Consider the following 16,819-nt stretch of genomic DNA (forward strand, 5'->3'; position numbering starts at 1 on the left):
TCGGATGCTGCCTGACCTGCTGTGCTTTTCCAGCACCACACTCTCAACCAGAATCAAAATCTGTCAGATTCCATAATAGACACATTGCAAACTGAATGTATGATAAAATTAGAGAGCTTTTCCATTCTTGTTCTCTTTCGTATAGCTACAATTTTCCTCCCTGTCCTTATCTGATGACAGGCGAAGTAGAGTACCTGACCTGAGCTGAAATGGAGTACATTCATGTGATTGAATCACTTACAATTGACCCATTGTATTAACACATCTAAGAATGCCCCTTGACAAGACCCTGACCCTGTAAGTGGGGACAAAACTCCAGTTGCCTTTGGAAGCACGAGGATACAGTTGTCAGTTTCAGGTTCTACTGGCTGCTTTCCCAGAACAGCTGATGTTTTTCAGATATGATGTTAAACTGTGGACCAACTGTCTATTCAGGTGAATGTAAAAGATTCCAACCCATTCAATTGAAGAAGGGCAGATGAGTCATTCCCAGGGTGTTTGTCTATCTGTCAACATCACAATATAAAGTGTAGATTATCCAGTCGTTATCACATTGTTCATTACATTCATAATTTAAAAAAAAATGTTGGCTGAATACATGCGAGTCTATAATGTTGACAGAACTAAGTTAGAGCCAGAAGGCCTTCAGGAGTTCTCCTCCTCCTACCATTCTGAAAGAAAGAAATCGCCACAGCCACAGCCTCCGATCTGAGCAGGATTGAAGTCAAGTTTGTGGGCGGCACGGTGGCACAGTGGCTAGCACTGCTGCCTCACAGCGCCTGAGACCCGGGTTCAATTCCCGCCTCAGGCGACTGACTGTGTGGAGTTTGCACGTCCTCCCCGTGTCTGCGTGGGTTTCCTCCGGGTGCTCCGGTTTCCTCCCACAGTCCAAAAAAAAATGTGCAGGTCAGGTGAATTGACCATGCTAAATTGCCCGTAGTGTTAGGTAAGGGGTAAATGTAGGGATGTGGGTGGGTTGCGCTTCGGCGGGGCGGTGTGGACTTGTTGGGCCGAAGGGCCTGTTTCCACACTGTAAGTAATCTAATCAAGGCCAAAAGATCTAATTCTTCTGGGTCCTGGCCCTTTTGTCAAACCAACAGGAAAGTATGAACAGAAGACCCTAGTATAAATTTTCTATCTCATTTACACAGTTACTTTATACTCATTCAAGGTACACACATTTTATCTTTGCTGTGCACAGCATCTATTCTTGGGATACCAACATTGTTGGCAAGGCCTGTTCGACCTTCATTACCTTCAAAAGCTGCTGGTGAGCTGGCTTTTTGAATCACTGCTGTCTCTGTAATGTAGGCACACCCACAATGGCTATAGGAAGGGAATTTGAGGATTTTGACACAATGACAGTGAAGGAATGGTGAAATAGTTCTAAATAAGACCATAAGACCATAAGACATAGGAGTGGAAGTAAGGCCATTCGGCCCATCGAGTCCACTCCGCCATTCAATCATGGCTGATGCGCATTTCAGCTCCACTTGCCAGCGTTCTCCCCGTAGCCCTTAATTCCTCTAGACAACAAGAACCTATCAATCTCGGCCTTGAAGACATTTAGCGTCCTGGCTTCCACTGCACTCCGTGGCAATGAATTCCACAGGCCCACCACTCTCTGGCTGAAGAAATGTCTCCGCATTTCCGTTCTGAAATGACCCCCTCTAATTCTAAGGCTGTGTCCACGGGTCCTAGTCTCCTCGCCTAACAGAAACAATTTTCTAGCATCCACCTTTTCAAAGCCATGCATTATTTTGTACGTCTCTATTAGATCTCCCCTTAATCTTCTAAACTCCAACGAATACAATCCCAGTATCCTCAGCCGTTCCTCATATGCTAGACCTGTCATTCCAGGGATCATCCGTGTGAATCTCCGCTGGACACGTTCCAGTGCCAGTATGTCCTTCCTGAGGTGTGGGGACCAAAACTGGACACAGTACTCCAAATGGGGCCTAACCAGAGCTTTATAAAGTCTTAGTAGTACATCTCTGCTTTTATATTCCAACCCTCTTGAGATAAGAGACAACATTGAATTCGCTTTCTTAATCACAGACTCAACCTGCATGTTTACCTTTAGAGAATCCTCGACTAGCACTCCCAGATCCCTTTGTGCTTTGGCTTTATTAAGTTTCTCACCATTTAGAAAGTAGTCCATTCCTATATTCTTTTTGCCAAAGTGCAAGACCTCGCACTTGCTCACGTTAAATTCCATCAGCCATCATAGTTGTGAGTGAATTAAAGCAGGTTGTAGTATTCTTATAGATCTGGTGGCAGAATTCATAGATTTGGAAGGTGCTGTCAAAGGTATCTTGATGAGTTGCTGCAGTGCATTTTATAGATGCTTTACACTCCTGACAATGTTTAAGATGTTGAATGGGTTGGAATCAAGTACGTTGCTTTGTTTTGAATAGTGGTTAGCTTTTCAAGTGCTGTTGCACTCAGGCAAGTGGAGAGTATGCCTTCACATTTCTGTCTGGTGTCTTGTAGATGGTGAACATGCTTTGAAGAGTCAGGAGGTAAGTTATTTGCCTTCACATTCCCAGCTTCTGATCTGTTGTTGTAGCCAGAGTATTTATATGTCTAGTCCACTTCAGTTTCTGGAAACTGGCAACCCCTGGGATGTTGGTGGTGATGAAAAGTAAGTGACGACTCAGCCTAATCATTCCACGTTCTTAGTTCATCTCCCTTCAGCAATTGCCATGCACAAACAAAAAAAAGCCTTGATATACAGTTTTAATACTGCAAGATAATACTGCATTGATGACCTGTCATCATAAGCACCAAGAATGATATTGGAGATAATTTTTAGATAACCCAGGTCAATTAACCATATAACTCCTTGAGATCATATGGTTACGTTAAAAAAGTTATTAATACCAAACTAATTCAGTCACGTAGCAATGTTAATTGATATTTCTGCTATCATAAACCATTTTTCCAAATATAATTTGGCAACACCACTTCTAACTTCGGTAGTTTGCATGGAGAAGAATATGGAGGGGTAAATGAAAACATTAGAGAAAAATGATTAAACAAACGAGAAATGGAACATAACTGATTCACCTTTCCATTATTTGAAAATATGCTTGTCATCCATTACCTTAAATCTTCTGTCAAACTTGGTAATAGAGTCTGCAAAGTCTATCCTCTCCCTCTTCCCAACAAACTGCCGTAGCTCTGGTCGGTCTTCGATGCCAAGATAGTCACCAACAAAGTTTCGGTTAATGCTGTTCCTTCTTCGTTCCTTGAAGTTGTAAAGTATGCTGGAGGCTGCAGTAAACATCCTAAATTAGGATTTATGGTAATTTTACAACAAGTAGAGACACGGACCTCAAACCAATGATGGGGCTTCCTTTTTTGTATTTCTGTCAATTATTTGTATGTAAATATAAGAGAATTATGTTAAAGAACATTGATGATAATAGATCAGAAGTCAAAGCAAAGTGCGAGAAAGAGTGAAGGGTCAAGGTTCATAGGCAGGTTGGCAGAATGAGAAGAGCTGTTAAATTGAGAACAAGGTGTCAGTGTTACACCTTGAACAAGAGAGTGCTGAAAGGATGTCTGAATTAGACAGGAGGTTATGGTAAGTTGATGCACTCAGATAGCTCATTTATATAATTTAGATTCGACACCAATCAAGCCAAAGATGAATTTCCTACTCTGTATGGAACAATATTAAATCATGCAGTTGACCAGTCACTTAGTCATCAACAAAAGCTTGTTGTTTCATGAATAAATCTAATTTGGGACCTGAATCCTCTCTGATAATTATAAAAATATCACCTTATTTGAAGGGCTTAAGCAGGAATTAATACTGATAACTTCTCTTGAGTTTATATAATTAATATTCAGAGTTACTCTGAGAAGTAAGAAACAAAATGCCTTACACCTAGGGTTGAATGGTGAATGCAGGGACTTTTTTCAGCACCATGGTTGCTGCCCTGAATTCAGTTCTGTGATGGTAAGAGGAGGGGATTGAAAGGTGCCAGGTGCAGGCCAGTAGGGGTTTGAAGTATTACTGTGGAGGCAGGACAAACACTCCTACTCCTCCTGTCGCCATGTTGAAGTAATGAACAAAAGAAAATTTCTAGTATTTTTGGGAGCCTTCAATGAATTTCCTAAATGGTTGTCACAAATAGAGTCATAGAGTTGCACAGCATGGAAACAGACCCTTCGGTCCAACTTGTCCATGATGACCAGATGTCCCAAATAAATCTAGTCCTATTTGTCAGCATTTGGTCTATATTCCTCTAAATGCTTCCTATTCATGTACCCATCCATCCAAATGTTGTAATTGTACCAACCTCCACTACTTCCTTTTGCAGCTTATTCCACACATGCACCATCCTCTGCGTGAAAAAGCAGCCCCTCAGGTTCCTTTTAAATCTTTCCCTTCTCATCTTAAACCCTTGCCCTCTAGTTTTGGACTCCCCTACTCTGGGGAAAAGACCTTGGCTATTCAGTTTATCCATGATTTTTTATAAATCTCTATAAAGTCTCTGGACAAACTAATCATATTGATAAACTTAAAACTCCTTTACATTAGATTTAACTCGATCAATTCACCAACATCAGAGAGTTTCCCATTGGTATATACCTCTCTTACATATTTCTTGTAATGACTATAAATGTGTTACCTTCTTCTCTCATCTGTTCATACTTTCTTCGTGCAATGTATTTCCGCCATGCTTTTTGAATGGTTCTTGCAAATTTATCAAACTTCCGTTCTCTCATTTCTTCCAACAGGAAAAGCTGTAATGTCAAAATACTGGATCAGCAAAAGCTTAATGAAGAAAACCATTGCTAGAACAGGTAGTAGTAAAAGGTTAAAAGAAATATTGATATCACAAACCATTCATAATCAAAGTTAAAAATCACACACCACCAGGTTATAGTCCAACAGGTTTAATTGGAAGCACTAGCTTTCGGAGCACCGCTCCTTCATCAGGTGGTTGTGGTACCTGATGAAGGAACGGCACTCCAAAACCTAGTGCTTCCAATTAAATCTGTTGGATTACAACCTATTGTGGTGTGATTTTTAACTTTGTACACCCTAGTCCAACACCGGCATCTCCAAATCATTCATAATCAAACATTCACAGCTGAACAAGTCATAATTGTCACTTGTCAGCCATCAGTGAAGGAGCCATCCTAGAATGAAGTGAGAAATGTTAAGTCATGCAGTTGACTTGATGGTATTTCATAATTAAATCTAATTTTGGATTCCAAATCATCACAAATAAGAAATGTAAAAACAATCCACAGCAGTACGCACTGATTCTGGATTCTTGACAAATACTTTGGTTTTCCCCATTTGGTACTGGTCAGTATCAATATTGACAGAACGAAGAAGATGCAGGGCTCCTTGGCGCTCGTCGCCACGCCAATAAGGCCAGGTCTCTGGTGTAAGGATGGCGTACCTTTAACAAGGACAAATCACAGAGTGCACATATTTTAGCCCTATGAGAAGATGCATGTAAATATCTATCTTTATCTTCATAAAACATATTATTTTCACTTGCACTCACCCTGATTACAATTTCTTTTGTCATCTTTTTGGTCATATTTCTGTGTCAGCTTGTTGTATTGGTAGTCTGATTAGTAAGGTTAGATCACAAGGGATTCATGGAGAGCTTGCCAATTGCATGCAAAATGGGCTTGACAGTAAGAGACAGAGGGCGGGCGTGGAGAGATGTGTTTCAGACTGGAAACCTGTAACCAGCGATGTTCTACAGGGATCAGTGCTGGGTCCACTGTTGTTTGTCATATATATTGACAATTCGGATGAGAATTTAGGAGAATTAAGTTAGTGGTACAGTGGACAGTGAAGAGAGTTATCTGAGATTACAAAGTGATCTTGATCAATTAGGCCAATGGGCTGAGGAGTGGCAGATGGAGTTTAATTTGGATAAATGTAAAACAGACATGGGCAGGACTTACGCAGTTAATGGTAGGTCCCTGGGAATGTTGTCAGACAAAGAGACCTAGGGGTACAAGTACATAATTGTTTGGAAATTGCATCATAGGTAGACAGGGATGGTTAAGGAGGTGTTTAGCATGCTTGCCTTCATTGTTCAGACCTTTGTGTATAGGGGTTGAGATGCCATGTTGAGGTTATACAGGACATTGTTGAAGCTACTTTAGAGTACTGTGTGCCCTCCTATAGGAAGGATATTATTAAACTAGAGAGAACTCAGAAAAATTTACCAGGATGTTATGGGGACTGGAGGGTTTGAGTTATAAACAGAGGTTCAATTTGCTGGGACTTTTTCACTGCAGTCTAGGAGGTTGAGGAGTGACCTTACAGAAGTTTATAAAATCATTAGGGGCATAGATAAGGTGGATGGCAAAAGTCTTTTCCCTAGGATAGAGGGTTCAAAATGAGGGGATTATTTTTAAGGATAGAGAAAAAAGATTTAAAAGGGACTTGAGCGATGCGTTTTTCACACAGAGGATGGTTCATATGTGGAATGACCCACCAGAGGAAGTGGTAGCTGCACATACGGTTACAATATTTAAAAGACATTTGAATAGGTACATGAATAGGAAGGTTAAGAGGGATTTGGGCCAAATGCAGACAAGTTTAGTTTAGTGAACTTTATTGGTGTGGATGAGTTGGACTGAAGGGTCTGTTTCTGTGCTGTTTGATTCGATGACTTTATTATAAATTCTAAAATCTATGCTTAAGAGAAAATCTCATGTTTTTCACATTTTGCAGTTACAGGCTCTAGCCACAGGTTGGTGTTCATCTACCAATTTTTCCTCAGTCACTAAAACCTTTTGGAGATAACCCTTTGTTGGCATAATGGACTCTTCACTACACATTCATCTATTTAACAGTGAATTTATGCTTGGCAAGCAACATTCTCTCCCCAATGTCCAAGATAAATGTTTAAACTAAATAAAATGTATTTCACAACATCATTTAACTTATTTATTGAATTGTTTTATGCCTTTGTTAAGTACCTAAAGGCATCAGCCTCTTGCAAAAATGTTGAACTTGAATTTAATATTTTGTGCCAAACTGTAACATTGTTTACAAAGAACAAATTACAATGTAACTTGTTTCGTCCCAGGGATTAAAGTTGAATTTAGTTTAGATTCTGCAATTTCCATTGCAATAAATATTGTGCTAATCACACATATTACTTCTAGATTTAAATGTCTTACTTACTTTCCTGTCCTTTTCAGTTTAGATTCCCTCTGTCTCAGCACTGAATTCTAACTGGTGTTAAAGTTCCCTGTCTTGCCTTCTATCCAGAACAACCTTAGTCTGTCACAGTCACAATCACACAAACTTTTGCAGCCTCACAGGTTGCACATTATGTGCTGTGAGCATCAAGGGAGATAAATCACAGGGGCTTTCATTTTTCTTATCTCTACCCAGAAGTATTATCACGCACAACTGAGTGACCTTCCCACCACCAATATCATCGTGATTTTTTTATCCTACTGATCACCACCAGTAAACACCCATGTAGCCTTTTGAATATTTACAGGCAAAGCAGGACTGTTAATCCAGAGACTCAAACAACATTCTGGGGACTCTGGTTTGAATCCCACCATGGCAAATGGTGGAATTCAAATTCAATAAATATCTGGAATTAAGAGGTCTATTGATGACCATGAATCCATTGTTGATTGTTCACTAATGTCCTTTAGGGAAGGAAACTGCCATCCTTAGTTGGCCTACATACGACTCCAGACCCACAGCAATGTGATTGACTCTTAACTGCCCTCTGGGCATTTAGGGTTGGGCAATGAATGCTGGCCTAGTCATCCATAATTGAATAAAAATTGCTTATTATGAGCAATGCCAATCATGAAATCTGAGGGAGCGGGGCTGGTGGGAGCAGAAGGAGCAGGAAGTAGGGGCTTTCATAAAATGCGTACTTTGAGAGCTTTTGTTTATTTGCTGCAAACAATGAGTGGTACAATTGCAAACAGGAAGTGATGAAATTACTGGGAAAACACCTAACTGGATTTGGTATCTTAATAACAATGATGATGACCAAAGCCACAATTCATTTTAGCTCTCTTTTAAATAATGACACATTTGCATTAACTCCCTAACAGTGGGAAACGTACCTCTGTATGAATTTTGGGAAAGCTCTCCTGTAAGCAAATCCTGCTCGTCGGACTCGGATATTTTCTTTCAGTCCCAGGTATTCAACTTGGTGCTTCACTCTGAAAGATTAGGTTATGAAAACAGAGATTGTACTAATACCTCAGTAAAAGAAGGAAATATTTTTTGATTTTGGTCAGAAGGGTTACTGATACACCTTGACAAACCATTAAAGAGTCAAACTGGATTACTGAGGAGTCCGCATAAAGAGTGGATCTATTGATATCCTCATATATACACAACCCACTTACCCAAGCCCAGGTAATCTAGCTAACTGCTAATGGGGAGGGCCAAGACACCCAAATAGATATAGATGGAGGTGTCTATGACTCTACGACTCGATGACTTGGTTTAGGCTATATGGAATACTAGCACAGAAAATGAGAAACATCCATTGCTTGTCCACATTAAAACCAAACTTTCTGAAAGGATATTATTTACCAGGTTAAACAAGTAAGCACCTAGTTACAGGTCCTCCTTTAGTTTGCCAATCTTTAACACCTTCTCAGCCTTTGTATGAGATTATAGAATCTGTCACAGCAGATTGATTTGGTCTGCATCTTCAATTAGCAGGTGTACATTTGCAGGAATCAGGCTGGTTGAGCTTGTTCTTAAGAAGATTAATCATTATTTGTTTATTGGATAAGAGACAGGCATGGATTTGAATACTTAACCTGTTTTGCTATGATAATGATTTACTGCTTCATGTTAAGTAAAGGGTTAACTATACTTTTTAATTTAAGAATGGTTACTGAGGATGTGCATGAGGAGCTACAGCATAGTGACACATAGGTACTCTTATACCAACCTTTGTACATAGTTATATATAATAAACCCTGTTAAAGTTCAGTCACCTGAATGGAAACATGATCTCACCAGACAGTGGCGATAATGCCCAGACTGAGGAAGCTGAAGACAATTGGAAAAGTGCATCTGAAGGGAAGGTCAATGACAGTACATTGTCAGTTCAGACATCTGAGCAAGAATGGGGAGAAACCTGCAGATTGGTCCAGAAGCAATACAGTGCTGTGAGTGAAGGGATTCAAGGCCTACTGAGGCATTGAACCATGGACAGGAAAGCCATGCACAATGCCGTCAATGTATGGGAAAATCCCACAGCCATGAACATGGGAAGCAGCAAATAAAATCAGTCAGTCTGAGTGAGCAAAGCATTGAGGTAGATCAGAAGTCTTTACAGAGAAGGGAAGCCTTTCAAGAATGGGAACTCCCACAATTCTATAAATAGATGGAAAAACACCAAAAGAAAAGGAATTCAGGAGCCAAGACCCACAAAGTAAACACTCCACTGATGAAATATGCCTTCCTTTTCCCAGAACTTCTAGATTTCTGATCACCAGTGACATATAAGGTTACACAGCTGGGATGATTGTTCAATCAGTCGTGACTGTATTAAATAACATAGCAGGCTCAATGGGCTGAATAGCCTATTCCTGTCCTTCTTATGTGGATGGCCAGGGCCAGATCATGTATTTATAATCGGGCGCTGACAGTTTAGCAGATACTACGCTACTTTAAATCTCAATAAAAAGCCAAATAAAGACCAGGTCAATGTATTGATTAAAACTCAGTCCAGGTTGTTCATCATAAGGCTGCCAATGCACAAGCAAGACTGCAGCAGTACTGAGCAGAGGAAACCACCATATCAGCGCCAAGCCTACCCAGCCACTAATGCTAAGTACCATGCATGCCAGAGGAGAGGCCATTTTCAGGAAGTTTGTCAAGGAGATTTCAATTGGTAGCCTGAAGTATAACCACTTTAGTCGGTAACTGTCTAAAAAGTAGATGCTACCAAGCATCAGAATACATTGTTCTTGGGAAAGTAGTTGGCCCATAGGATGATTTCTGGGTAAATATCATAGATAACATAAAGAAAATGAATATTGGGCCAACTGTATCATTCCTTCAAATTCATGGTTGACTTCTCAATTTCCAACTGTCTTTAGTTAAATGTCATGATTTTGGAAGAGTTGTAATAAAAGCATAGGGCCAGATGCAGGTTATCCTTTACTGCAAAGGGAGACGGATTATTGATATTCTGTAAATCATTCCCAATCAGTATTTTTGTTTATTAAGCAGAGATGCTTGGATAGCTTTTAATTTCATTCTCATTGCCTAGCTGCAGCAGAAATTGATGTTGACTCAGTACCCTTTGAGCCAGCCATTACTGAGATTACAGGAAGATACTGCAGATTTTTCATTTTTCTTTGGAAGACAGATGCAAAGGGGTAAGCTCATGATGCGCCAAAGATGACAGTAGCCAGCTGCAAAATGAAGCTCTAGATCTTAATTTATGTTTCAGGAAGGAGTGGGACAGAATGATATGGCTGCAGAAGCAGATGCTCCGCTGGATGAAGAGGTCATGGATCTTCTTATTCTTGTTGTTCCAATGATGGTGAATGTTTTGTTGTCTTTTTTGTATAAAAGGTGATGAAGAGATTAGTTTATATGTCATTCCAGTGAGCTCAGCAATGACATCATTACAAGCAGCTAAATGACAATTTATCCAAGAAAAACTGAACCAATCAGAGATTGTTAATCTTGGCTGAAGTCTGCAAGTAATTTTCATTAGGAAGCCATGGAAGTATGAAGGTTTTTTTCAGTAAAGATAGAACTGAGAAATATCTTCGAAAGCTTAAAGCTAAGCACCAAATAGGGCTTGAATGTATTAACATTAAGCAAACATTGGAGAAGTCTAACTATTGAAAGAGACTGTTGAACCAGGGGCCTAGCTATCAGTGGTCACACATCACAATCAAGTCATATAGTAATTGTGGAATAAATGTCTACACCAGCTGTTCTTCTCGTCTGGGGCTCTTGTCATTAAAATGACTGATGCTAAGCAATTTTTAAGCAAGTCTACAGACTAAACTACTATGCAGAAACATCCTGTAGATCTTGGGCCAGAGGTTGTTGATCATGTTGCAGTCTTATTTTCTAATGGAGCCCTCAAACATTATTTTCTGTAGCACACACTGAGACAAGTGAGCAATTAATGCCACTAAGCATGGTATATTTGTCCTAAATGTTGTAGGATACCTTTCATTTCTTCATCTTCAGAACTGTCTTCAGAATGTCCTTCATTCTTCCTTTTGTCTGTCAGCTTCATTGTGTTTAAGTGTGCAAATCAGAAAGGTATGAGGATGAGGATTTCAGTTTGTTGCCTTTCCTTACAAGAGTTTGTGTTTGTTTGAGTACTGGAGTTCCTTAGTCTAGATTGGTATGACATTTGAAAAAGCTGCATGGCGAAAAAAATTAAAACTCTTTGTTACAGCTGAACAAGGAGGTTAAAAGGAAGGAAGGTGATTCACCCCTCCCCTCCTGGTCACAAAAAACACAATCCAGGCACTGCAGCTAAAGCCACACTTCATTTCCCAAATCCAAAGGATGTTCAGTCTCATTAGGATGCACCAAGGTTCCAAGTGGGTGTAAACTTGTAGCAAACAGGCAAAACACTTTGAACTCATGAAAATGCCAGTGGATGTTCTTTCAGTCTGAAAATGTAAGCTTCCACCATTGTCACCACCAAGATGTGACCACCATTCATTCATGAATGACACAGCACCTTTATCAACCTGGGTTAGATTTTCAATTCATAGCTTTCTCACAAGAAGATTCTACCTGAAGATTTGCCTATGATATTGAGTTCCTTGTACAAACCCAATAGATGTGGCTATCCATATTTGTGAAATTACCCCAGGGCTATTGGCCGGTTTTGGGTGGAGGTTCATTTGGATTGGTTTGATAGACCGATGTAAAAGATTGAGAAGACTTAGCAGGTATACCTGTGCCCAAGTATGAAAGACTTTTTCAGCCGTGTAATTGTTTCTGCTAAAATCATGTTTGTCTCTGGCTGAGAAGCCAAGGAAATTCCACACCGTGATATTTAATTTATGAAAAAGAAATCCTAAATGGAAAGACTTGAACTTACAGATATATGCATGACAAAACTATGGATCATGTGATAACTTGTATTCAAATAAAGTTGAAAATATCATGTCATTGATGATCACCACAATCAAATATCACAAATATAGCAATACTGAGCAGAAAGTGGAAACTGTTGCTGTGCTTGATCTTTGAAGTAATGCATTTACTGTGATTTTCTTGTTAGTTGCCAGCCCAAGAAGTGGCAAAAAACCAGCAAACAATAGGATTTGACTTCAGTGTAATAATTGTTCTTAGGATGTGGGAATCATTGGCTGGGCCAGCATTTATTGCCCATTCTTAATTCCCACTGGGAATATGGTGGTCAGTTGCCTTCTTGAACACCTAGAGTCCATATAGTATAGGTCCACCCACACTACTGTTAGAAAGGGAGTTGCAGGATTTCAATCAAACTGCTGCTAGGTTTGGAGAAAGACAACATTTTATCACATAAATATTCAAGAGTGCCATGTTGTAATTGAATCACAGTTCATTTATTTATTAGGCTGTGGCTGTGGGAGTTTTGGACATTTATTCCCAAGATGTGGGAATAATTTATCTTGTTGCTCTGATTTTACAACTATGTAACTTGTTTAATCGTTTCAGAGAATATAAAGAGTCCACCCAATAGCTTGGACTGAATTGATTAATCATTTTTGCAGCAAAACGTCAGGCTCCCCTGCAAATGCCCATTTCTGTTCCCAACCAGTTTTGTACATGAAGGTGTCTTAAATACTTCAAAGCTTTGTATTAAAGGGGAAGCATTCTAAAATGATTATAAGACAATAAAGTTGTTCTTAGTAATAGGTTGTATAAGACCAAGACAGCATACCTGCTCTCTTCCCAATCTTTGGGTCTCTTAGTCTCATTCGGTTTTATGCAGCGAATATAGTGCGGAGTACACTTCATTAACTTGCTGACCAGGTCATTTGCTTGTTTCTAAATCACAGGAATGATACAAGCACATGTTAAGACATTTGAAGAATGCCCATGATTAATTAAATGTTAGGATTCCATGCAAAAGAAAAGCAAGTTCCTTTTAAATGATGAAACAAATGTTTACATATTTATACTCCCTGTACTGAACCAGTCATGAAACAAACCAGGCAGCTTCATACAGGTGCTTACATTACAGGTCAATCTTCACAGAAGCTGAAGGGTGAACCAGAACCAGTTTACCACTCCAGGAGCATACATGTTTGATTAAATTATATGTAACATTAGTTAGTATATCACATGAATGTTCAAATTGACTTGGTGCAGTTTTCCTGTGGATCAGATATGCAAGAAAAAATTGGCTACTTAAGCAGTACATAAAAAGGGCAAAAATCAGGTTGATTCACTGAAATAATGAGGAAAAGCTTTATGTTGAGGCACATTTAAGACGAATAAGACTAGTGGAGGGAGTGGGGGCTTACATTCAGCAAGTATGTCAATACACTCTGAAGTCAGCTCCAATGCTGATTCCTCAGTTTACGTTGGCATGTTCAGCTGGCTTCAGAGTATGTAACCTCCCCAGAAAGACAGGTTGATAATTCAAATATTTAATCACTTGATTGTAGTAATAATGTAATTGCCATTCAAACATAATGCTGCATGCTTGGATTTCCAAAGCTTCTTGAAATATCATTGATATTAAGGCAATAAGAAATGGTAATTCATGGGGCTGCTTATTTATCATTGTAGTTTTATGACGTTTATTCAATGCTCACCAATCCAAGACGAATATTTTAAATTTAAAGCAGGGCAAATATGAGGGCATGAAAGCAAAGCTAAAAAAAATGAATTGGCAAATTAGACTAAGGTAGGGCTTTTGGCACAGAACGTGTTTACATTGTTGAACAGGTTGATTTGGGAAAAAAAATATCAATATTGATGCGGTAGTGTCATTTATGGGGATATTTCAGAATACGCAGATTAGATATATTTCAACGAGAAAGAAAACTCAAAGCAGAGAACCTGCTACCTATGGTTAATAAAGCAAAGTTAAAAACATGTCAAACATAAGGCAAAAATATGTAATTGTACAAAGCTAAAATCAGAAGATGAACAGAATATATTTTAAAAAAGCAAAGATTGACTAAAAGATTAACTAAGAGGGAAAATGTATGAAAGAAAGCTAGACGTAAGTATAAAACAAAACAGTTAACAAAGTGAGCATGAGTTCTCTTGAAAAACATTCTATGGAATTAATAATGGAAAATAAAAAAAAAGCTGATGAATTGAACAGATATTTTGCATGGGTATCTGCTATAGAGATTTTAAGTAGAAAGTAATCAGGAAATGGAAGAGAGGAAGTAACTCAAGAAAATTGCAATCACTAAACAAACATTACGAAACAAATTGTTGGAGCTGTGGGCTGACGAGTGACCTAGTTAATGGATTAGTTTTAATTTTACAGAATTTCCTGGATTTGTAAAGGTGCCATTAGAATGGAAAATTGTGAATGCAACCCCCTTTATTGAAAAATGGAGGAAGACAGAAAGCAGGAACCTACAGACACACCTTTCATTGGGAAAATATTTGAAGTGATTATTAAAGACGTTTAAGCAGGGTATTTAGAAACGTTCAAGGTAATCAGGCTGAGTTATATGGTTTTGGGAAATGGAATCATGTTTAATCAATTTTCCGGGGAAGTAACATGCTGAGGGTAAAGGGTACATCCAGTTGATGTAATATATTTAGGTTTTGAGAAGGCATTGAGGAAGCACTGCATCAAAGGATATTGTGGAAAGTAAAAGCTCAGGGTGCAGGGGACAGCTATCAAGAAACAGACAATGGGTAATATTCTGGCTGGCAAGATGCTGAAAAATATGTTGCTGGAAAAGTGCAGCAGGTCAGGCAGCATCCAAGGAGCAGGAGAATCGACGTTTCGGGCATAAGCCCTTCTTCAGGAATCCTTGGATGCTGCCTGAAAAAGAAAAAAATCCTTGGATGCTGCCTGAGCTGCTGTGCTTTTCCAGCAACACATTTTTTAGCTCTGATCTCCAGCATCTGCAGTCCTCACCTTCTCTTGGCTGGCAAGATGCAATGAGTAGTGTGCCACAGGGAATAGTACTCAACTGTTTACAATTTTATATAAATGACAGAAGGTATGGTGACTAAATTTGCTGTTGACGCAAGTCATAGTGTCATAGATTCATACAGCACAGAAACAGATGCTTTGGTCCAATACATCCCAATCTGACCTGGACCCATTTGACTTGGCCCATATCTCTCCATCCCTTCCTATTCATATATCCATCCAGTTGCCACTTAACTTGTAATTGTACCCACCTCCACCACTTCCTCTGGCAGCTTGTTCCATACTCACACCAGGAAAAGTTACCCCTCGGGACCTTTTTAAACTTTTCTTCTCTCACCTTAAATTTATGCCCTCTAGTTTTGGACTCCCCCACTCAAAGTAAAAGGCATTAGCTATTTACCTTCTCCGTGTCCCTCATCATTTATAAACCTCTATAAGGTCACCCCCTCAGCCGCTGATGTTCCGGGTAAAAAAGGCCCAGTCTATTCAGCCTCTCCCTAATACTCCATCACTCCATCCCAGCAGCATCCTTGTGAATCTTTTCTGCACCCTCTCAAGTTAAAAACATCCTTCTTATAGGAGGGAGACCAGAATTGTATGCAATATTCTAAAAGTGGTCTCAGCAATGTCCTGTACAGGCACAACATGATGTTCCAACTCCTATACTCAATGTTCTGACCAATGAAGGCAAGCATATCAAACATCTTCTTCACCACGCTGACTACCTGTGATTCCATTTTCAAAGAACTATGCACCTACACCCCTAGGTCTCTTTCTTCAGCAACACACCTCAGGACCCTATTATTAACTGCATAAGACCTGCCCTGATTTGTCATTCCAAAATGCAGCACCTCACATTTATCCAAATTAAACTCCATCTGTTGCTCCTCACTTCATTAGCCCATCTGATCAATGTCCTATTGTACTCTAAGATAATCTCCTTCACTGTCCATTATGCCACCAATTTTGATGCCATCTGCAAATTTACCATCCATGCCTCCTATATTCACATCAAAATCATATATGTAAATGATGAAAAGCAGTGGACCAATGCTGGTCATTGGCCTCTCATTGTTAGGAAAATAAGTTGTAAAGAGGATGTAAGGAAGTTACAAAGGGTATAGACAGGGTTAAGTGTGTGGGTAAAGATCAGCAATTGGAGTATAATATGGCGAAATGTGATATTATCCATTTTGGCAAGAAGACTAAACAAACAAACATATTATCCAAATACTGAGAGATTGCAGAACTCTGCGATGCAGAGGGTTCTAGTCCTACTGAATGAATTGTAAAGAGTTAATGTGCAGATACAGCAAGTAATTAGGACAGCTAATTGAACGTAATTATTTCTTGCAAGGAGAATTGGATACTAAAACAGGAAGGTTATGCTTCAGTTATACAAAGCATTGATGAAACTATATCTGGAGTACTGTATATGGTATTGCTCTCCTTATTTGAGGAAGGATGTAAATATATTGGATGCAGTTCACGTAAGATATAGTAGACTAGTAGCTAGAATGGACACATGGCCTGCTGAGGGAAAAAATAGACTTTATCATTTGTTTTTTAAAAGAGTAAGAGAGAACTTGATTGCAACGTACAAGATCCTCATGAGCCTTATGGAGAATACTTAGCCACATGATGCTGATTGTGACAAGCCTTGGGGCACCCAGAGTTGGTCGTAACATTGGGGATAATGATATGGTCATACCTAAGAC

At 39.3% G+C, this 16,819-nt stretch overlaps 1 protein-coding gene across 3 annotated transcripts in view; it reads right to left on the reverse strand.

Annotated features, from left to right (window-relative positions):
* Window positions 1-16,819, reverse strand: part of myo1f (myosin IF) — a 152,191-nt gene that overhangs the window by 24,763 nt on the left and 110,609 nt on the right. For all 3 annotated transcript variants that reach the window (XM_072594021.1, XM_072594023.1, XM_072594022.1), the window contains 5 exons: window positions 12,909-13,015; window positions 8,095-8,193; window positions 5,282-5,426; window positions 4,644-4,758; window positions 3,107-3,276 (listed from right to left, as the gene is read on the reverse strand). In XM_072594021.1, coding sequence (XP_072450122.1) covers window positions 3,107-3,276; window positions 4,644-4,758; window positions 5,282-5,426; window positions 8,095-8,193; window positions 12,909-13,015 — 636 coding nt within the window. The remainder of the gene's footprint in view (window positions 1-3,106; window positions 3,277-4,643; window positions 4,759-5,281; window positions 5,427-8,094; window positions 8,194-12,908; window positions 13,016-16,819) is intronic.

Source organism: Chiloscyllium punctatum, chromosome 24, assembly GCF_047496795.1.
Source record: "Chiloscyllium punctatum isolate Juve2018m chromosome 24, sChiPun1.3, whole genome shotgun sequence".
NCBI lineage: Eukaryota > Metazoa > Chordata > Chondrichthyes > Orectolobiformes > Hemiscylliidae > Chiloscyllium > Chiloscyllium punctatum.